The 23,683-nt window shown below is 37.7% G+C and overlaps 1 protein-coding gene across 3 annotated transcripts in view; it reads right to left on the bottom strand.

The window, feature by feature from the left end:
* Positions 1 to 2,126: 2,126 nt before the first annotated feature.
* Positions 2,127 to 23,683, bottom strand: part of gabrb4 (gamma-aminobutyric acid type A receptor subunit beta4) — an 84,350-nt gene continuing 62,793 nt past the window's right edge. For all 3 annotated transcript variants that reach the window (XM_044371077.1, XM_044371078.1, XM_044371076.1), the window contains 8 exons: positions 20,072 to 20,139; positions 17,427 to 17,647; positions 10,758 to 10,840; positions 7,317 to 7,454; positions 5,544 to 5,696; positions 3,710 to 3,966; positions 2,991 to 3,080; positions 2,127 to 2,702 (listed from right to left, as the gene is read on the bottom strand). In XM_044371077.1, coding sequence (XP_044227012.1) covers positions 2,349 to 2,702; positions 2,991 to 3,080; positions 3,710 to 3,966; positions 5,544 to 5,696; positions 7,317 to 7,454; positions 10,758 to 10,840; positions 17,427 to 17,647; positions 20,072 to 20,139 — 1,364 coding nt within the window. In that variant the 3' untranslated portion in view covers positions 2,127 to 2,348. The remainder of the gene's footprint in view (positions 2,703 to 2,990; positions 3,081 to 3,709; positions 3,967 to 5,543; positions 5,697 to 7,316; positions 7,455 to 10,757; positions 10,841 to 17,426; positions 17,648 to 20,071; positions 20,140 to 23,683) is intronic.

The following is a 23,683-nucleotide window of genomic DNA, read 5'->3' as shown; positions in this document are numbered from 1 at the left end:
CTATTTTTCCTTTTTTTTCCCTACATGACGACGATGCATAAAATTTAAACAAAAAGAAATACTAAACTCGGATCACAGCTTGGGCCACATCACCGTACAAACTTCACTATGACTTATGGTGATAAATTGGTTTCTGATCAGTATTCCTTTTTGAAGATACCTTATGCACACACACCCTGCGCTCCAGAGGGGAGTGGATACTTCTGATGATAAACTGATACTCCTGCTTTACCATCATTACTCTGCAGCTCCTCCATCTTTGTCTTGTCCCCATGTGTTTGTGTATGTGACAATTTCTCCTCTCTTTTTTACTTTCGTGTGTTTCTCTGGGACCACGCTACGCTCGTATTCTAATGAGCCAATTGCTTCTCTGCTACGGGACCCAGTGGTATATTTAGTTGTCTAGGTTTTGCTCAGGGCCTGTTTCTCCCTGTAGAGCCTGTTTGTGCCTGAAGTGAAGATGACACCGAGGAAGATGCTGATCTGCACTTCACCTGCTCTAAACAAGCATTGGAGAATTTTTTTTTTTTTTTCATTTTTGCTATTTTCTGTCTTCCCACAATGTCCACTGTGCTCCAGTCCGTCAAATGCTCTGACTTCATCTTTATCTCTTTAACTCTATAAACTAAATTGGGATTGCACAACCTAAAAACATAGGATTATCAAGTCTGACTTATAAAAAAAAATTAAAAATCCTTAAAAAGGTCCTACTGTCTCACAGAAAACCTTTTTTTCTCCTTTGCAAATAAACCTGAGCACTGGAAATGCAGTGTGTGTGTGTGTGTGTGTAGGTGGGAGAGTGGGAGAGCAAAACAAAATGATAATGCATGTAGATTATAGGCCTTTTGGTCGTCATTTCAATTCATGGCTATTTTTTTTTTTTTTTTACACGTTCTTTCTCCCCCAAGAATCATTGTATCATTACTGATCCTTGGGGTTTCAGAGCAGAGTTAGAGTTTGAGTGTGAAATGTCGTCTTCCACCTGGCCTGCCCATTACTATCCCAATCAAATAATCTTGCCTTCACAAACTGTGACTCCAACACTGAAGAAATGCTCGACGAACAAAGAAATACTGTATACTGAATGACAACTGGTCAAACTGTGGGCTGATATGTTGACTCTTTTGAATATACATGTTCTCACATCTTCACTGTGGAATAATTTCAAACGAATCACAAAAGCAACGCCCCCATCACCCCCATCCCCATTCCCACCCCACCACCATCCATTTACCTTTTAGCAAACACAAAGCAGGATATGACGTAGATGAACTCTGCATCTAAAGAGCTTGTGAATCAATCAATAGGAGGAAATAAACAGTACAAGTATACTTTCATGAGAATACTGAATGATAAAATGTACAGAATATGTTTTTTTTTTCAAACAATCAAAATGAGTAATGCATACCTTTGACTCTTTTATCTCATAATGCCCTAGCTCTAGAACATGTTCCGACACTCTCTGAAATCACAGTATTTTTCAAGACAAAATCATATCTACAATAATCAGCATTGTTTCGAACCATAATGAAAAATCCCCCCAATCCCCCCAGGACGTGTTCTAAAAATAACATGAGAAGAGAAAGGAATACAAGTTTGCGTTGACTCTGGGCAGGAATGCGGTGGTCAAACATCCCATCCACACGTCCCCCTCTAATGGAGACCATTAGGCCAGAGCTGATGTCTGATAAAGAGAACGATATCACTTCAAAAAACCCAAGGAACAACACATAATCCAAACAAGGTTGCTGTACATAGTAGAACCGGAGATTTCCGTGCATGTTATCCATGGGTAATGTAGGGGGGGTGGGGTGGGCGGAGGGAGGGGGGTTGGGGGTGTCAAGGATCTCACTCAGCTGATGCCTGAACAGACAAGCCACCACTGATTTCATGAGCTGCAGTTGAGGATTTTTGATTACAATAAGTATCAATAAAAAGTCAATGGGACTCTGAGACATCTTTTCTCTCTCAAGAGCTTTCACTTTCTCTTTTTTCTTTTTTCTTTCTTTTTTTTTTTTTTTTTAGCAAAAATATCATGCAGTCTTTAGTTCCAAAAACCCCTGGTGGGATCTTGCGTTTGTTTGTTTGTTTGTTTCAGGAGGAAAAAGAAACTCAAAGCCTTGAAATTCTTCTCTCACAATTATTCTTAAACATTCAAGTCATCCTATTAATACTTTGTACAGCAGAAAGGTCCTTCAGATTTCACACGTGTATATATAAATATAATATATAGAAATATGCATATACATATGTTCAACTTGTATATGTGTATACATATTTTGGAACTGTATCAAAGCCAATTTAATGTGCTCTCAAAATATGGCCCATGATTCCTAGTGGGATGCACATCAATTCACATAGTACAACCAGTAGATTAGGTTGAAAAATCCAAAGGTGATAGGGAAAATGACCCGGGACCACTTGTCAATGGTGCTAACATCTGACAGGTTTGGGATTTTTAACTTGAGCTTGGAGGAGCGTCGTCGTAGCCGACAGTTGGCCCGGCTCCGCATGGCGCTCCGGTCCAGCGAGTGGTGGCTGAAGCCATCTCGGGGCGCCATGGGCTTCCTGAATTGGACCCCGGAGCTGTCGAAGGACATGACCGAATTCCGAGAGTCACTGACACTGCTTCCCACATCAGAAGGCATCACTTCGTTATTCATCTCCAGTGTGGTGAGGAGAATGTTTCCATACGCATCCACCTGCGAGGAAGACACTGAGTGTCAGTGAGGGCTGAAGTGTTGAGCAGTAGCCCCAATTTCCCTCAATAATGAAACTTATATTAACCCCCCCACCCATCCCCCAGACTTTCAAGCTAAAGCAAAATGCAGTGATGATATGGAATGTCATTTCTTGCATGCCACAAAAATAGTTAAAGAGTTTCTTTATATAGACATAAATTAGTGATACAAGTAATTTGAACAGCCTTAATCATCTGACTTTATAGTGAGGGCTGGCCTACAGCTGATATGATTTCTAAATAAATGTACCCCAACTTTTCTTTGTTCCTCGAGATACAGATTTCTTCGCTGTGTAAATGACCTGAAGGTGTTGGTTTGAAACGGCACGGAAATGGAGTCCTTGCAATGTGAAAGAAAAATGAAGAGAACATTAAAACGGCTATAAAATACTGGCAAATAAGCACATTTTCATTAAAATACACAATGCATAAGACATAAAGTTAACAGGAACAACTTTGAATAAGCATAGCATTTAGTACTTCACACAAAAAAATAGGGGGCTTCATTCAGTCTGACCATTTCAACATCTGCTACTGCCAAACTGTCATTACCTCATGCCGCATTTTGAAGTTTTGTCCCATTTAGTTGGAAAACACATGTTAAAATACAAGGTAGCAGAGTGAGAATGAATGAAGCCTACAGCATAAACATAGACAACAACCTAAATAAGAAATGAGAATGTTTACACCACTGTTGAGTTAGATGAATCGCTATCTCAATGAGGAAGGCTATGCTCGATAAAAAGCAGTCAGTGCTTGGGGGAAAAGCAATGGATGATGGTTGGTGAATGCATATTGGGTTGTGGTGGCATCAGTTTGTTTCTGCAAGATTACTTGAGGGAATACTGTATATGTGTCTTTGGATGAAATGACTATGGCTAGAGATCTTATGTGTAGACATAGTTGTTTTGTACTTGAACTCTGACTGACATTAGAGTATAACAGAGGCGGTAAGATGAAGATGCAAACCTGTTCCCTCAGGCGCTTCTCTTCGTATCTTGTGCGCTCGTTGTTGGCTTTGTTCAGCCTCTCATTGATTTTCTTCTGTTGCGCAGGGCCCCGGCCAAAGAACACGTAATTTACAAAGGCATATTCGAGTAGGGCCAGGAACACAAACACAAAACAGCCCATGAGGTAGACGTCGATGGCTTTCACATACGGAATCTTCGGGAGAGTCTCCCTAAGGTGGGTGTTAATTGTTGTCATGGTAAGCACCGTTGTCACACCTGAATGCAGCGGCACACACAGAAACAAAGAATTCACCATCAGATACAGAATTTATATTTAACTCTCTTTAAAACATAAACACATTTACATTTACACTTAATAATACTGTATATAAAATCAGCTGATATCTGACAAAGGTTACTGTGGTGGAAGAAGTATTCACTTTCTCATTCAAGACAATGGGAAGATGTGTCCAAACTTTTGACTGGTACTGTAAGTGAAAGTAACAATATTGTACTGTAAAAATGCTCCATTATAAGTAAAAGTCCTTACATTTTTTTTTTTACACATTATAAGCAAAATACACATAAATGTTATAGTACTCATTAAGCAGCAGAATGGCCCCTCTCAGTGTAATATTATTATATATAATATTATTTGATTATTACTACTCATGCACACAAGCAGCATTTTAATGTTGTAGCTGGTAAGCTGTAGCCAGTTATAACTACTTTACAGACTGTTTCATTAATAAAAAATGTATCATATTTTATTAGATGATCTTAATTTTGTATTTGAAATCTGAATTTGTGAGGTAACTGGCAGATTAATGTAGTGCAGTAAAAAATATAATATTTGCCTCCAAAAATTAGTCGAGTAGAAGAATAAAGTACCAGAAATTGGAAATACTTAAGTAAAGTACAATTACCACAGAATGTACACAGTACTTACTATACTTACTTATAGTAAGTACAGTTCTTGAGTGAATGTACATTCCACCAACACTGTAATTTTATAATGCAGATGCTTTTGAAACTCACTCATTGAGATAGTTTGCTACCTAGATATTTGTATTTATTTATTGTTTGATGATGAACTAATCAAGCCAATTATACTAAAAGCCAATACACAAAGTTTTGAGAGTTTTAGAGAATTGATTGTTACCACGTTAATGTTTGCAACTTTCAACTTAGCAGCTAATTTCTGTTTGAAAACATTGTAGTTATATCCATTGTTCTAACTCGTGTTAGATGGTTGGGATTGTGCTTTGAACAAAAAATTTAATTCAGTGACATTTACATGAAGTTGAATTCACAGAGCTGAGGCCTGTAAATACTCCTCATATGTGGTTCCATTGTACAAAAATAGAAATATGAGTGATGGTTTTTTCTTCTTTTTTTGTCATTGAGACATTAATCTAATTGTAAATTTGACAAATGTCATAACATGATGACAAATAGAGAAAGCAACTGGAATTATTATGAGTAAGTATGTCTCTCATGCATTCATGTACTTTAACATGTACATCAGTATTTGGTTAATTTCAGTGTTCAATCAGCACTAGTTTACTTAATAAGTGATGTTGCTTGTAGCCTGTGGGTGTGTCATTGATACAGTACATTCAAATGATGATCAAGGAAACTGGAGTACTGGCATTAATTTTTTCTTCCCTCAATATTTAAACTGATTACATTTCTTTGGATCAAATTAATAATTTCATATGCTTGTAAATGTAGACTAAGTACACAGCAACATTAAACATTTGACAACCAGGTGCTGTTAGTTCCTGTGATAATCACTGGATTTTAATGGGGCCAGTTAGAAGTTTAATAATGCAGTGGTGGCTATGTCTTACCCAGGGCCACCCGAGCTGCAGAGGCATCATAATTGATCCAGAAGGACACCCAGGAGAGGATGGTGATCAAGATGGAGGGCATGTATGTCTGCAGGATGAAATATCCAATGTTCCTCTTAATCCTGAAACTCAGCGAAAGCCTTGGATATGAACCTGGAAGGAGAAAGCATGGAGTGATAGTTCAGGAAAGAGCATGGCAGAGTGAAAACACATCAGTAAAAAAAAAGGAGAGAAGGGGGAAATGTTGGCACAACTTAAGAGTTCCAAAGTCTGCAGTTTGACAACGCGCAGGGTAGTCATTTCTCCATTTGTTCAGATGGAGCACTTAATTTCCCCAAAGCGATGGATTCCTTTCCAGGGACAAGTTCGATTCCAATTAAACATGGCAGAAAGTCGCAAACACGGCAGATTTTTCTGCAACCCCCTATCTCGGCAGGCAGCTCCAGCATCCCTCTGAGAATTGTCACAGAGAGCCGCTTTGCTTTTCTTTTGCACTTTCTCTGTCCTCTAAATATGACTAAAGGGACATTTTTAAGGTGCATAATAGGAATGGATGCCTTTACACTACAAGAGGAAAGAGTATATGTAAGTACATGTGGTTGTGATGTGGCACTGTAAGTCATTCAATTGTAGATTTTGCAGGAAAATGACAGCTGGTTGTGCCAAGACATTAATTGGTCTTTTGATTGCACTTTAATTCAAACAACCAAAACAATGAAATGCTGATGCCAAAAGCAATATAAACATCACGGCAGGATATTTACTAGGTTGGAAAGTATACAAATTGCTCTAAATATAGTGAAATTTCATTCTAGAGTTTTATTTCCAATTCGTCACCAAAGAAAAAAGGCCTGAGATAAGCGTGATGGTTTTAATCTAAAAGGCTATTTACTATGAGGAACACACAGTGATGAATGACCTCATCATCTCCAGGTTTCTGTAAATCTTTTAATGAATCAATACCTTAGCATACATATTTCATCAAGTGTGAGAAAGACGCCTTAGATCACCCAAGTACATTCCAGATTAATGGTGGAGACAAATGTTCACCGATTTCGTTAACTCAAACACAAAACATTAAATTTGACTTGTGTCTTCCTTTTAGAAATGTGAGGTTGATTATGGGGTAGCTGGGGTCGACTGAAATAAGATTAATGGTTCAGTCACAAAAAATGTACCCAAAAGTTTCTGCGCCTGGCCAATAAATAGTCCAGCACACAACCACCTATAAAACTTTGGTGTTTTTTTATACTTTGTTAAACAAGATATAATGTGTTAATTAGGGAGCTTTAGAGGTGCTGGTTGGCAGATTTTTTCAATTTTCTTTTACCTATGGACAGAACCAGGCTAGCTGTTTCCCCCTGTTTCCAGTCTTTGTACTAAGCTCTGCTAATCACCTGCTGGGTGTAGCTTCATGTTTAGCATACAGACATGAAAGTTTCTTCTCAGCAAGAAAGCAAATAAGTGTGTTTCCCAAAATGTCAAACTATTCCTTTATGTAAAATGACCAATACCACAGTGTAAAAATATGAAATTGTAGTCAAAATTTTTAAACAAATATAAGTAGCAGCCAAAGGTATTAAAGTATCATGAATGAAAGATAATTACTCAATATGCCTTCCCAGTACCACAAAAGTGCCAACAAACACAATGTCTCTAAATTTATTGTACTTTGTTTTAATTGAAGTAGTTCTGATTCCAAATAATAATTTCAGGGAAGCAGCAGCCACCTTCAGCGTCATTATGTCTGAAGCTCTTTTATCACAGACTTACCTGTAGTAAATCTGACCTCCCTGGACACCAAGCGGATGTCCACAATGGAAAATTGAGGTAACTCTAACTTGTCAACGCCCGTCACAGCATTGTCTCCTCCTTGCCAGAAGAATACGATGTCATCTGTGGTGTATCCATCTATGTTGAGGTCAGGGCAAATTCAGAGGAGAGAAGAAAGAGGAAAACAAAACATGTTGAGTGTAAATGTGGTGAAGAAACAACCATTTAAGTTAACCATGTTTCCATTTGAAGTCTGTTGTAATAGTACGGATGATGAGTGGAGGTCGCTCTGACAAATCATACACTAGTTTCTATTTACTCTATGATGCATCACAGTCATTCAGAGCTGAGTAGCATCACAACATATTAAATTTTGGTATCTTCATATGTTAACTTTTGGAGACCATTATATTGTGAAAACCAGCGACTGCATCCCAAAAAAGCTTTATGGTAACAATCTTACTATATTGTCATAAATAAACTGTGTGAGAACAATTAATGACAACTAATGTCTTGTAGAGTTTTACCAACTAAACGATATTGTCACCCACATGTGAAACACACAGTTTGTTGCTACTGACCATAACTTATAAGATAAGTAAAACAAAATGAAAAGACAGTTTCCTCACATGTGCACCTTGCTTAAAACCTCTTTTTGACAGTGCTCCACCGTATTTAAATATCCCCTCCAGACAAAAAAAATTCAATTATCTGACAATTATCTGAATGACATCTAGTCATTCTTCCTCATTGAAAAATCCAGAGTCTATGAATATGCAAAGTTTAACTGCTGGACACAAGATGTCTCCTTCTTCACTGAAAAGTCAGTGCTCATTGTTTGTGTACTGGAGGCTTCAAGTTTCCACATCACACTTGTGTGAGTTGCGCACTGAACGACAATCGGCTCCAAACTAGTTGTGATGCCACAAATCCTGCTAGTAGGTACATGCATAAAAATCCGATTTTTTAGTGAGCACAGGGAAACTTTTACTTCAGCAGATGAATGTAAAAACAGCCTTCTAGTGTCAAACTCTGCAACATCCAACTGAAGTAACAATAAGCAATACACATTTTTGTGTGGAGGCGGACTTAAAGCAAATTGTAAAACCTATCCTAAATTGTAAAACAAATCTTTGTTAGTGGATACACTTTCAACATTTGATTTGCCATAACTGTGCAGTAATTTAATTTCTTACAGTTTATCAAATTAGTTATTGTGTTCAAGTAAAAGTTGCATTTATGGCAGGAGAAGTGGTTTAGAGTAAAAAATGGAAAAAAGGTTCTGTTTCCCCCAGTATGACAACAGCAGCACTGAGGACCGCACCAGAACAAAAAAAAAAGCCTCCTTCAATGGACAACATTCCTGTCTAGGACTTAAATCTGTCTTTTCTTTCAGCCTGCAATCACATGCTTCACTGTCCAGACTCCTATAGAGCTACTGTATATCACTGCATGCATTACCACCTGCATGAATATTCATTAACATGTGTCACTTTGTATGGCTCTCCTACACATTCTCAACTGGCAGCGCAATTGAAAGTGACCACAGCAGTAGATTTATGTCAATAGGCCAGTATGCATTCACTGCAGAGCAATTTCTCAGTCCGGGAAGTGTTACTACATTTCACATTCTACTACCCCATGTCCAGACCTGGATGGCATTAAACTCACTAAGGGACCAGGATTCATTACCATTAAATCTCTCTCTGAGGTTATAGGGTAAGGAAATGTGACATTGTCCATGAAATTGAAACAACTGCCTGCCTAATCAATCAAACTGATGGTTAACGTGCACTATTCCCACTGAAGCAGAGCATGCCATGAGCATAAACAGCACATATTCCTGCAACTTTTTAATTCATGGCATATCCATATTTCATTGCTCACTGATGTCCCTGAGGGTAAACACTCTGCGGTTTTATCTTGAACAACAAGAGCCACAAATATCTGGTGTATTGAGCAAGTGTTGATTGATGGAGTGGTCAATGAAAATGATCAAGCAAATACAATTTTTAATTACACCACTAGCACATTTTCCTCCTGGGTAGTGATTTATCTAAATTAAAATATTTGAAAAAAAAAAGATGTGAAGCAACTGTCAATAAAATTATATTGTATAACATCACATAAATGTTGCTTTTTTTTTATTGTTTTCTCCTATGATATATGTACTTACACATGCCTGTTCACAGATGCACATGCAGGTGACAATTGAAGATTCTGCGCTACAATTCACACGTGTGTCCTTGCTGATGTTACAGATATATTAAAGGCTGTTTTGAAGGAAAATTCAACTCTGACTCCTGGTTTAGAGAGCCCAAGTTCATAGTGTATACAAGTCCAAAATCCTGAATTTAAACACCAGTGTGCACACTGAAATATTTAACACTATGATATGTGAATTTATAAGTTATATGTGAATAGGAAGCTAATGCAACTTGTTTACACATCAAATTATTTAATATTTGTTTTCAGTGAAAGACAATTGACAGGAATAGCACAAAAGGAGAAAACCCTACAGCATAAAATCACGTATGTGGCATTTATCCATACACTTTCTTTCAGAAATACAAAAAATTAGCACCAATGAAAAGAAAATAGAGTTTGTATGATAATCCCTGCTCATTTAGGAATTTTAATAATGTTCTTTGATGCAATCCAATTTCAAATGGGATGCAGCAGTAATGTGATGTGATGATAAGATCAACAAAATCAAGGAACAAGTACAAAACAAAAAATCAAAAGCTAAATTGCTGACCAGTCGTTCTGGATAACATTGAATTAAGGATTATGTATTTGTATATATGACTGTTTTCAAGAACTAACTGCTAGATTTGATCTTATTGAACCAGACATCTCAGAAACTACATACTGACCCCTTTTTCATAAATCTCTGAATCAGGTTCTAAATGGCTCTTAACCAATGACTAATTATTACTTTCTTGTTACTTCCACATTAGTCACTTTTTTTTTTACAAAATATTTAAAATAATAATTACGTGGTGGGTGTGAGCAAATTTAAAACTATATTTATTCATGACACCAATGTGATTTAAGGGGCCACAGTGACAAGTAAGTAATGTCCCCGATGTTAATGTTATTATTTTGTCTCCAGTGGTGGCCCTGTCCATCTGTCACACTGGAACAGTAATCAATGCACATCACCAAGCACTATGATTTCTTCTTTAGTTATTAATGCAATCATCAACTCCAGATTTAAAACGTCTGACAATGGCATACATTGGCCAGGATGCCAAATATTTCACCAGTGCCTCTGCTAAATTATCTAATGCTAAAACAACTCACTTAATTGTTGGAAGTAGTCATGATTTTAAGGTAGCTGGCGAACCTGCTTATTGCATTTGAAGGTTGCTGTATGCACAGTTTGGAGGTTGCAGTTAGTTGCAAGACACACAAATAGAATATTTTACATTAACTTACAGCTTTCAATTTCCAGGGTGCAGTTCTGTTCATCAAGAGGGTACCTTCTTAAGTCCATCATGCAAGCAGCAGTGGTGGTTATTCTAAGAAAAGGACAGAAACACAGAAGACACTTACAGTAGATGATATCACAAATACACAGATAGACAAGAACACAGAGTATTTCATGTCATTTTTTTTCCCGCAAATGAGAGAGAAGGTTAAGAGAGAGGTCATAGTATGGTGGATGAACTGTTTGCACAGAATGATGAGCCAACAGTTTGTCTAAAATACACAAAATAGTACTCTTTTTTTTTGTTGTTGAAAACATGAAAGCACTACAGCAGTTCAACAATACACATGAAAATATTTTTCCAATACCACTTGTATCTAAGTGGGTTTGTATGAAACTGCAGAACATTCATTTTCCTTAACCTCTTAAACCTTTTAAGGGTCATGGGAGTTGGAGAGTCTCTTTGTGTCCATACAGCAGAATGCATTTTTTTGTTTTTGTTTTTGTGAAATTCAACTATTTCCTACCTTTGCAGAGACTCTTAAATATGATTTATTTTTGAAGTTTCTGTGAGTAGTCTGGAGACATATTTCCTTTTCTGTGGATCACTAACTGCTCAGCATCTGTATGCGATTTTGTCAATGTGTGTTATTTATTGCTAGTTCGGAGATATGCATTTCTGCCAGGTAGCTTTGGAAAAGATGTATGCATAGCAGTTTATTAATGTCAATAAATCCAGTAGCCCAGGAAAACAGCTTTGGCTACAAATTATACATGTAGGAGTCTTTGGCATTTAACTGAGATATTTACCGGTGCAGCACATTTTAGTAATTACATTTCTGCTGTTCATACCAGCTGGTATGTGTTCATCATACCAGCTTTCATTCGCTTACCATCCTCCTGTGTAAGTGAAGCTCATCATCTCTGTGTCAGTGGCATATTCACAGGGGACGTGCACAGTTTATGTCTCTGTGTGTATGTTAGAGCATGATGAGAGTGATATTAAGTTTTACCCTTTAAAAGCACATTTCACATTTTGGATATTAATCATGTTTTAGTCAAAGTCACCAATGCAGCTACATTGTGTGGTTTTACGTGGATGCAGCATGCAAATGTACACAACCATTTACAGTATACCCAGAATTAGTAATACAGTAGATAATAAGCTGTTTTCATTGGAAATGTATTGCTTGAACACAGAGTGTGTAAATTGGTCATGGTGGGGTGAACAGAGTGCTGTCGGCAGGTAATTGGAAAACAAAATATGTTCCACTAAAGCTGATTGGGCCAGATTAACACAAAAGGATGTGGGGCTGATGATGGCAGAAGGTGCCAGAAGGGTAAAGAAAAACATACATAAACAAAATGTGTGACAGGTATATATTTATTATTCACAATGACACTGAGCTGCATTCTGCTGCACAAGCATTAAGCTGCTCAAACGGCATTCTGCTCTACTCTACTGTACTGCACCTCCCTGCTGCCTCACAGCGCTCCTCTGCTGAGAGTGTACAGCAGGGCTACTACTGATACACACTGTGAGGAGATAACATCATGCCTAATTACATTAATAGGAAAGGTCACTTGGCAATCATGATTTTCCATACAAAAAGTTGAATTAAAAAGCAACGTTGCCATTAATAACATGGCTCAGAATGTGTGTGCATAGTGGGTGATATGCAGTTTTACAGTAGTAGCAAATTAAATCTAATGACAATTAATTTCAAGCATACTGTAATGGAAACACATTATAACCACAGCCTTTCATAAAACCTGCAAACTGTGGCCTCAAAAAGGGAACTAATCGTAAAGTAAATATATAATCAAAGCTGCATCTTTCTGTACACAATGAAAAATGGGACAAAATAAAATATAGAGAGAACCTACTATACAATGTGCTGCCTCAAGCCTTAAGCTGAAGCGAGACCCGTGCGTCCTCTGTGATCATAAACAGGAAGACATATCCTGTCAAGACACAGTTACTGTTCTTTAAGGACAATACCCCTGGTAGAATAGTGAAGCAGTAAAATCCTGGTAGCAGAAACTCGGAATAATGGACAGAAATGAATTCTTTACCCCTTGGCAGAAAGAAGAAGAAGAAGAAGAAGAAAAAACCCACTACGAATAAAATTGCCTTTATGTGTGACAGTTAACAAGTCAGGGGAGAATCGTCATTGAGTAGGCACAAGTTTAGGATGGCTCACAACGAGGACCTGGGATTTGGAAATGTCAGCAGATGTAGGTCAGCAACTTACAGTCCCGCCAGAGATGGTCAGCAGCAGCCTCAGACCTGAGCAGGCACTGCAGTCCAACCCTAAGCAGTCTGTTGACTTTATAGATTTCAACATGATACGCAATTATTAGTCAGTTTGTATTGGTGTGGTGGAGACTGTAGCTATTGAGGAGGTAAAACTTTTGTCCAACTATTAAAGGCGCATTCCATTTATTTTTACAGGCCACTCCTGGCATTTCTGAGCAGACATGTTTGTGCCAGCGCTACACGACAACTAAAAGCAATCTGGAGGTGGATCCCAGCGGCTCGGCACTCCAGACAGGGAGGCCTTCTTCAGATATGTGAGCAATAGTTTTGACACCTACGCAGTCTACTTCTGTATCCTTTTCTGTGAGGTAGCTCGCTTACCAAAGAAGATCATTGTACTACACTGTGGTTTAATAAACAGAGGAATATGAAAGAGTGGATTCACAGGAATGGGAAGAGAGACAACACCATCTGGCGAAAGCTTAACTCAACAAAGCCCTCAGTGCTCACAAGACCCAGCGTGCTACCAAACTAGACTGTCAGTTTGCTAATGATGATTCAGCCTCTCAACTCACTGGCAAGTTAGAAAAACCTGCTCCGTCGTGCACATCGGGATCTACACTTTCTACTGACACCGACTTATTTTATTGATGTTTTGAATGACTTTGTTTCTTTGCAACACCCAAATGCTCTCCTGCACCTCCCACAATGCTCAGCAGTCTTCAGATCCAGCCTCCTCCCTCCTCTCCGCAGAAAAATAAAGCACAAGATTTAAGTCTTGCTACAGTGCATCTCAAGAACAAAATTAATTCTAGTGTGATGGGTGGGGGCAGTTTTCCAGATTGGATTTGACTTTTGGACCTACAGTACACATGTACCATCGTTGCTCCATTAAATACTTAATGGCAAATATATGTACACTTTAGAAAATGTGAGGTCTCCAATCCATTTAACTGACATGTCTTTGGACTGTGGGAGGAATCTGTGGCATACAGTAGTAGTAGTAGTACTCACATAACCACAGGCCCCGTCACCTCAGAAGGACTTAGGCAAGGCAAGGCAGGTTTATTTATATAGCACCTTATCATACATAGAGATTATTCAAAGTGCTTTACAGGCTAAAGATAAGAAAAACAAAAAGACTTAAACATGATCTGAACTGGAACTTCTTGACTTGGTAATGTTCACTACTGCACCACCTGCAATCCCCAAACACTGCCGATGCATCAAAATCTGAAAAAATTCAGGACAATTATTAACTAAGTCTATCACTCAACAGTCAAAATCAGATTTCAGTTCTTTGAAAGTTAGTTGTGAAATACCAAATTATTTGTTATTTTGTCACTTTGAATTTTTTGTGATTAGAGCATCTATATAACATAAAATGATTCTGATTGCATAAGTTTTTCTTTGTAAAAAAAAAAAAAAGACAATACTGTTAAAAAACTGGTGCAGTCTGACTAGTTTAGCCACAGAATAGAGACTGCAGGTACAGAGAATGCACTATTCAACAGTCGATTCAAGATCAGCGGGTAAAAAGATGAGGACGCAGTTGTGAAGCAGAGAGAATGTCAGCTTGTACTTCAAATGAATATAAAAATAAAACTGGTTGACCAACACAAATCAGCGCAGCTCTGAATAAAATCACTGTAAGCAGTAGGAATCGAGTTAAATAAAGGCAAAAAAACAGACAAACGCCAGTATCAGCACATTTCACAGTGAGTGGATAGGTGAGAGCGCAGCACAAGGTGCAGCAGAGTGTGTAACGTGATTGTCCACACTTTGTATTCTATTGTACTCAAGAGTAGCACATGGGGATACATTCAAACAGGCAGTCTTTACAAGAAAATGCAGTTAAGACAACAAAAATCTCAAGCGGTCAAACTTGAGAGGCACAACATCCAAATGAATTGAAGTGAGAATACAACATCTATTGTTAAAGTCACATCTATTGTTCTGGAAAAAAAAATGTTCACACACAACCCTTGGGCAAAGTCAAACATTTCAACAAAGCGATTTAATTACATGCTTACAGGAGGCTGGTAAAGGTTCTGAAATCACCATTGCATGTAGATTATGCTCTTCTTCTAATTACTGTATACTGTTGGAAAAAAAATGGTCTGGAGGACGGATCCAAGGGCTTGACGCCATCTGTGGTGTACCATTACTGCAGAGGGTGATGATAACAGTAAAACCCTGTGCAGTGTGTTTGGAGATGAAATGTTGCAGAAATGGTTGACGCTACTGTCCCTAGTAACAGTCTTAGCTTTCTGTTTTCATGCAGGCACAAAGCCAGTAGAGGTGTAAATGCAGGTGTAATGCCATTTTCTTCTGGCATGAGTTCATTTCACTACGCTTGTGCCTGCTTGGTACTTTTGTGGCTCCAGAGGAACCTGCATGTGCTGAGGTACACTGAGCAGAGCAGCTGGGAATGTTTATTCAGATTAGGTAGTGTAGTGAGATTTTGGTACCATTGTCAGGAAATTGTTCCTGTGTTTCTACCTGCTTTATTTGGTGGCACACATATACTGTTATAGTTTTTCATCTAGTGCACATTTCGAAATAATCAAAGCTCTTAATTTTAATGGGATTAAAGCAGAGTTTGCCTCTGATTTGATTGGTCTTTACTGAGACACATCCAAACTCTACCTGCTGTAAATGTATTCCTCAAGCAAACAATATATTCATCCTGATCCTGCTCATTCTCAGAATTGCACTCTTACACCTGATCACCAAAATTGCAAAGATTACCTGGCCACGCCCATGTGCAACTGTCATACAGGTTGAAGAACAAATCTGAAAATTCATCTGGCGGACATTTGCAGTGTGCTCTTCAACAGCACAGAGACTGCATTTCTACTGTGCTGATACTTTAATAGCCTTGTGAAGAGTCATAAAAGGAAAAAGAAAAAAAAACGTGTTGCTGTCATATCTCCTTTAGTGTCAGCACCAATTCAGTAATTCAGAGTTTCTGAATACTGATTATTGCATTAATAATTCATTACTTCGTATGATCTAAACCTTGTCAGTGCCATTTCCTTTTATTCATGGAACAAAACACATTCCCAGCTTGCTTGCCTCCATCAAACTACTTTATTTTAATGACTTGCAGCGATTCATCCTGAGTTTGAACAAACCTCAGGACACTTCTTACTTTTAGAAGCCCCCAAGGGATTTTAAATGAGTCCCTCTGTACACATTTACTGTTGACTGAATTGTCTAGTTTGTCATGCTGATCTGGGACATTTAGGTGGTGAGCATTTTGAACCTTTTTTTTTTTTTTTCTTAGCTTTCTGGGCCAACATATTTTGGATTGAATGTGCCCTTCCCTTCTTCCAATATATTGTTATTGTTGGTCTTGAGTCACACTTAGAAGTTTGTAGACTATTAACTTTATAAATAAAAAATAAAGTCCAAAAATAAATCTGTCATGATTATCCTCTCACAGGCCCAATTGATGCATACTAGCAGCTTGTTTTTCTGGTGCCACTTGTGATCAAACGTTATCAAAATTATCGCTTGCTGTATTACTGCCACATGACAGAGGCAAATGACAAAAACAGCAGTTATCTAATTAAAAGTTATTATTTGTATGTCTGGGTCTTTGGCAGTACAATATTTGCAAAAAAACACAGCTCTTTCCCATCTGTCAATTAAGTGCTGAGGAGAGATGAGAGGACCATTCACAGTACCTGTTTAGGGTTAGAGAGGGGTGAAACGTCCCAGCAGGGGTATTTTTCCTGTACATCCAGATTTTCTTCTTGCATTATTAAATCTTTCCAAAAGTAAAATTTAAAAAAGACACAATAAATCCATCCGTCCCTTCTCTATACTGTAATAGCTTCCTTTTTGGGGTTACTCCCAGCATGCACTGGTGGAAAGACAGAGAATCACCCTGGACTGGCAAACACGCAGTCACACTCACAGTAACACATTGGGACTATTTAGAGTGTCCAATTCACCTGAACCTGTTCAGTCTTTGGACTGCAAGAGCCAACTGGAGCCATATAGAATATGTAAAATATCACCCACTTGGCACATACATGCAGTGATGGATTTACAATTATCACTGTGGACATCTGTTCCAGACTATTGAGTATTTACTTTTTGTGTCAGTTTTTGTGGATTAAAATCTTACTGGTTACACAAAACATCAACAGCCATGTCATTCCTTTTCCTTTTGTAAATCAGCTCTGAAAACGTTAACTTGTACCTGTAGTTCAAGTTGTAGATACATGTTGAAATAGAACCCCACAGCCCCCAAAACAGGACGTAACAGGACAAATTACAAGCAGAAATGCTCATGTAAACCACTGGACCAGCCATATAGAGTGTATGAAATCACTGCACGTAATAAAAAATAACTGTATAACTGTATAAATGTTGTTCTGGCATGTTAGGTTTACACTGTTCTTACCTCAGCCCGTATAAGACAGTGCCATCAGGGTGCAGTCGGATCATACGGTTTTTTACTGTCACACCATGAAGAAAGGACTTCTTGTCATTAAGGAAGTAGGTGTCAGGGAGCCAAAGCTGGTCTGCTACACGGTTATCCAGAGTCAGGTTTAGGTTCAGCTCGCCATAGGCTAAACGCTTATCTCGCCAACTCTGCTGGAAATACATTGTGATGGTGTAGTCCTAGGAAAAAGAAAAAAAAAAACTTGCATTAAGTCAAAGACAAAAAAACCAAACAAAAAACCAAACAATTTGACTGTACACAAAGTCACAAGTTCTTCTAACAATTTTATGAAAAAGCTTGTCTGTAAAGACATTTTGTTAGTGTTTCCAGTGCCTGATGAAACTAGACATATAGACCTGAGTGACCCCTTTAGATATAGTAGGCATTCATCAAACTGGGAGTAACACTTGAAAGCAGACCTGATCGCAGGCACATTACGTCTTGGTTCAAAAAAACAGAACAAAACTATTCAATGTCAGTTCTAAAATCACAATTAACAGATATTACCATAATTTATGTAGAGGAAAGAACAAGGTGGTGTGTGTACTAGCATGTAAATGTAAAAAATGATAAATCCCTATATTCAGTGCTTTAACACAATGTAATTTAATGAAGTGCAAAGAGTGGAATGTGCAACTTTGATAAGGCTACAACAGCAATAAAAGAAATGCATCTGCTATATGGGAATACAGCACTATTTGTAATGCCCTCAGATGATGAAAATTGTTTAGCTTTTACACAGAGTCAGAAAAACTAATCAGCTCAGCATTTGTAGAATAGGACATGGGCAGCAAACCAACAAATACAGCTGTATCTAACTGAAAAAGTGTTCAAGTGGAGACATAATGTCTGCCAGCCAATGCATCATTGCCCCTCTGGTCAAAGTACTGTAGTCTACGGGCAGAACCACGAAAGATGCACATTGGTTTAATTTACCACACACATAGTCCAAAATTTACAGTGATTTTGAATATTGTGTGCTTAAGTAAAATTAATTTCAACGAAAGGTGTTTATTTCCTCATCACATTCGGTGGCAGGCATTAGCACAGCTGGTACTGACCAGTTTTCTGCATGCCATTTATTTTGGTAACTCATTTAACACATAGTACAGCTCAGACGTAACATTGGCAGCTGTGCTAAATGGACTAGAAGCACTGTATTTCTTGTTTTCCTTAAATATTTTAAAACAAACAGAAAAGTCTGCACACCATGACAGAAAATATTATTTAATGCATGCACATTTCAAGCTGAGCCCTCAGTGTGCTTATTATTAGACATCAGGCCACACACAGGTGATGGTTATACCATAAATACTTACCTTAATCTTATTGCACAATTTCTGGCGCTATATCTCAGACTATTTCTAACAATTAAGATAAAAAAAAAAAATCACCCACACTTGATGTGATTGGACATGATGCATAGGAGACATCTAGTATTCCTTACGGATTCATTTGTTGTTAATGATACAAAGTGTTTTCTTTGAAAAGTATCACTTGTTACCAAATTCATGAACACAAAACTCTTGATGAGCACTCAGCCCTACTACTGATAAACAAATTAATCAATCTTTTCTATCACATCTGTCATTAAAAATGAACAATTTCAAATGCAGATTTGAGGAAAGGTACTGTACATTGCTTTGAGAAAAACACATGACAAACATTTTGACACTTGACTGTCTACAAAAATATCGAGCAATTTATCTGATTTTTACTTAGTCTGAAGGAGCAATTTATCATGTTACATTTAAAATGCACACAATATCTGTTATCACTGAGTACATGTTTTGACTTATTAATCAAAAGTGTTCCTATGTTGGCATCTTAATCTCATAAATCAAAGACGGTACAAGAGTGAAGATATTTCAGGAAAATCATGAACACATATAAAACAAAGTCTGCTGTTGCTTTGAAAATCATTTGATCACTCCAGAAGCAAAGGCCAGACAAACGAAAGAAAGGAATAAAGAAAGAAAGAAAGAAAAAAGAAAGAAAGAAAGAAAGAAAGAAAGAAAGAAAGAAAGAAAGAAAGAAAGAAAGAAAGAAAGAAAGAAAGACATTGAAAAGCTGTCTCCTCACATGTGGGAGGAGTGAGCTTCGCTATGAGCGACTATGTCATGCTGAGTGAAATAAAGAGAGTGCTAAGAAACAGAATGACGTCATCACTCAAGACACCAGCCATATTGCCTCCTTCACTAGTCAGCCTACATTTCTGACTGCTCTCAAGTCTGTGCCAGAGAAAAAGAATATGTGCTGTATTTCCTGCAGAGTAGTGTGTATAAAAAAACAACAACTGTGTACTGTGAATGAAAAAGAACCCTCTATTTTTATAGTTATTGTGAAAATCAAGTTTTCATACAGTAAAAAGATGTGTAAATTTTTGGCTCATCACCATACACTTCCTGTAGTGCTACCTTTGTCTTGGTCATTCAGTCTGACAACACAATTGGTCGTGTTTGCGGGTGTGAAGCCAGTGAGAGATCATGTCTTGGTACTTCACTGGTACTACCTACTGGTTGTTCAATGTGAGGGTGAATTGGACACATTTTGGAAGGAACCAAAAATAACAACAAATAACATAAGAAGCAGAGGTATCTTACCATGTTTACTTCTGAGATGGAGTCGATGCTCGCTATGTTGATGCTCATTCCTACGATGACTGGAGGACCTGAGGGAACAAAGGAAAATCTGATGTCACTAAAAAAGTACAAAAGATGATCATGTACAACCACTGTACTCTGAAAACACTTTTGTGTGCTCTGTCTGATCAAAATATTTCACCAAGCAAAGTAAATTTATGGAGTAGTGATAATGTTAAATTCATTTTGATTACCTCTTATTTTACAGCCTTAATTTCACTGATTATCTCTGGTTAAAAGGTGTTAGCTAGGTTTGTTTTAGTTGTGAATCAATCATGGCTAGTAGTAACCTTCTCCTCTTTAAAATGCACTGTACCTTTAAGTGCAAAACACATTTTTTCGCAGTTCGGATACATGGATTCCACTCATACGTCTGAATGCAATATTGCAGGTTAAAAAACCAACATCAGATGGAAGACTTGCATTATGCATTATTTGCCAATGTAAACTATGTTAATGAAAAATGACATTTTCAAACAAACTACTGCAGAAATACATAGGCTACTCTATAGTGTACAATACAGCAGTGACAAAGCAAATTTAAATCTGTTTTTGCTGCTTCAAGAATGTATGTAAAAACAGAAGATAAAGATCAGTTACTCTGAGAAGCTTCTGAAACAACACTGAGGAAATGCACTCATCCATACTAATTTGTATGCTAGCAATTCATGTAAAGGAAAAGGAAGAGCCTCATTTACATGATTACAGTACATGCTGTAGACATGTAAACAGCTATGCCCAACGACTCCCTTACATGCACTGTAAACACTTAGCCCACTTCAATATTCAGACAACTTTAGGTTTACAAGGATAATCCATTCACAGTGCCCATGTACTATACCCGCAGTAACCAACAGTAGCTGACTTCAGACATACTGTGGGGCTATATGATCATTGAAGATACAGTCCTAAAACATAATCGTATGTTTTAGGACTTAATGTATATGCCTATTTCACATCTTTGTGCTTACTATATATTTTAAATAATTACCATGTACAGTATCATGTGCTAGTGTGTTCCCTGAGCTTCAATATGGTAACCCAGGGTTTATTAATCTTGTTAGTATCAGCTCTGTCAGATTTGTTTCCATCCATACAAACTTATTAGCATATTAGCATCACATTACAAGCAAATTTTCTCTTTGGTCAACACAGACAGGAACGCTGAAGAAGCTAGATGCAGAACTACAGAGAGGGCTGAAGACTAGAGTCTATTCAAATACATATTACTTGTTTTATTTACTTTGTCTGTTCCTCAGTTGATACCTTGTCTAGCAAGTAGCAAAAGAAAGATTTAGTTCTAAGAAAAGTGGCACCCACGACTCAAAAGCTGCTACCCCCAGGCAGTGGTCTTTGTGAGTGAATAGATTTGTTGACAATGATTCTCAGTATTTTTTCATTACAAAATGTCCTTCTTTCCTCACATTTTTAGTCCTAATGCGATCCTTAACATCTAAACACCCAACGTCTTCAACCCTTGTCAGCCTTGCATTGCTTGAGTGAGGATGTTTAGGCCGTAAAATATGAATTGCTGACAAAGAAAATAGAAACAGTGGAAACTGTTCAGTGATTGGCTGTGCTGAATCAGTGTATTCAGATAATGTTCCATGGTGTAATAGTAGAAATGCCATTAGCATAAGGATCATAAACAACAGAGAAAACAGCTCTACTACAGTATGTACTTTATCGCGTGCCTCGTCAAATTTAAAAGGTAGAAGAGAACTTACGACCCTCTACTTCTTAAATGAAGGACGGCAGTGGTATGGGTTTGCAATAATTTCATGTATATTTGGGCTTTTCCTGTTCCATCTTCCATGACACCCTCTCTCTCTGACACTCTTTCTGTCTACATCCTTTTCACTGACTCATTACACAAGAACAAAACAGAAGTGACAAGAAATGCAATGAGGAGTTTTTATACCACCCTGGTCAGAAGAAGCAAGAAGTTAATTGTTTGTTCTTTGTCAGATTTGTCCTTGCGCATCTGTTTAAATCACTTGTTTTAACAGTTCTTCTCTTTTTCAAGGCTGTCCTGAGTCAACAACATCCATGAGCTACAGTCACTGGAAGTGTAGGAAGCTTTAAACATATTTTTGAAGTTCAAGTGTTGAAGTGTCAGGTTTGAGTCATCAGTAGGAATTTCTTAATTTTGGGGGGTAATAATGTGATATAATTTGCACGTTTTATGTTAAAACACCAGGATCAGGTACAGACAGTTATGTGTACCCTGTCCTCTGTGACTCACAGAGGACAGGGTGATTAATTTCTTGACTCAGCTAATGGATGTACTGCATAGGCTCACATAATAGACACAGATTAAAAATAAATAAATAAATAAAGTCAACACCTTGTCTTTCTTTGATTGGAACAGATCTACAACAACTTTCCCTCCCTTCTGAATCCTCTTAAAATACAACACTTTGAAATGCAGAGAGAACGGAAGAAGGATTTTGACAGTTACTGTAGATAGCAAAAAGTCATGGGTTGCAGACTGGCAGTTCAGAGCCCATAAAGATATTTGAAAATGTATAACAATGTATAAAACTAGTAATATAACCCTAATCTGTCCACATTTCTTAAGTAACTTGAAATAAATGCACTGGGTGCATAAAAATGCTACAGGATACCTTCCTCTGATTATTAGATATGGCTAAAAATACATTCCAGTCAAATCTGTCTGTATGCACTTTACCCTCACTAACTATGGTAATTGTCACTCTAATAACAGCATAGACCCACAAATTGTGTGTCTGCCAATTACTTAGAGCATGGAGCTCATTGTACATTCTGTTAAATAAGAGAGGAATGAAACATTTTGTTTGAACAAATATGTTGATGAAAATAATTTCTAAAAGCATTTGGTTTGATGACCAATTAGCCAATTGAAGCTCATGCATTGGGTATGCTTAAATCACACTGCAGTTTGCTCTGATGAAACAAATATCTGATTTTTTTTTTGTATGGGCGAGTCTTCGCCAAGCACAATGTCCACTTAGTTTATTAAATATTTCATTGCACACTGCTTCTGAACATTTCAGCGTATCCTCACACTTCAAAACAAATAAAAAACTAAACTTGCAAGAAAGCATAACGGACTCCAAGCATCCGAAGGCTCACTGACCCGAAGCAATCATAAAGTCAAGAGCATCATTGACTAAGGCTTAAACAGGCGCTTTTGTTTGTATGCTTGGGCAGGGTCAGACGCACTCCTGCAGAGCATACTGTCAGGATCTGATCAAGCCTTAGACCACAAGGACTAGCTGTGTTTTGATCAAAAGTACACTCTGTAAAGCATTTTGTGATTTAAGTGTCTATTAGTTTAAGCACTTTTCCCTCAAAACCTACTGGCAAATATCCAATGAACGTACGTACATCAAAATCCCTAACTACATCACACATTTCAATGCATGAATCTACCTGAACTACAAGTACCTATTGTGCTTGCAAATGTAATCGTATTGGCACATATGCATGTGTTAAACACCACCTGGGTGTATAATATTGCTAAATGCTTGGAAGCTGTGTGGTGGGTACTGCATGCATATGTGGACACAGTACAAGTTAACAGCATTT

This window comes from Thunnus albacares, chromosome 13 (genome assembly GCF_914725855.1).
Source record: "Thunnus albacares chromosome 13, fThuAlb1.1, whole genome shotgun sequence".
Lineage (NCBI taxonomy): Eukaryota > Metazoa > Chordata > Actinopteri > Scombriformes > Scombridae > Thunnus > Thunnus albacares.
The sequence above is the reverse complement of the archived record's forward strand: the minus strand, read 5'-3'. Positions and strand labels throughout refer to the sequence as shown.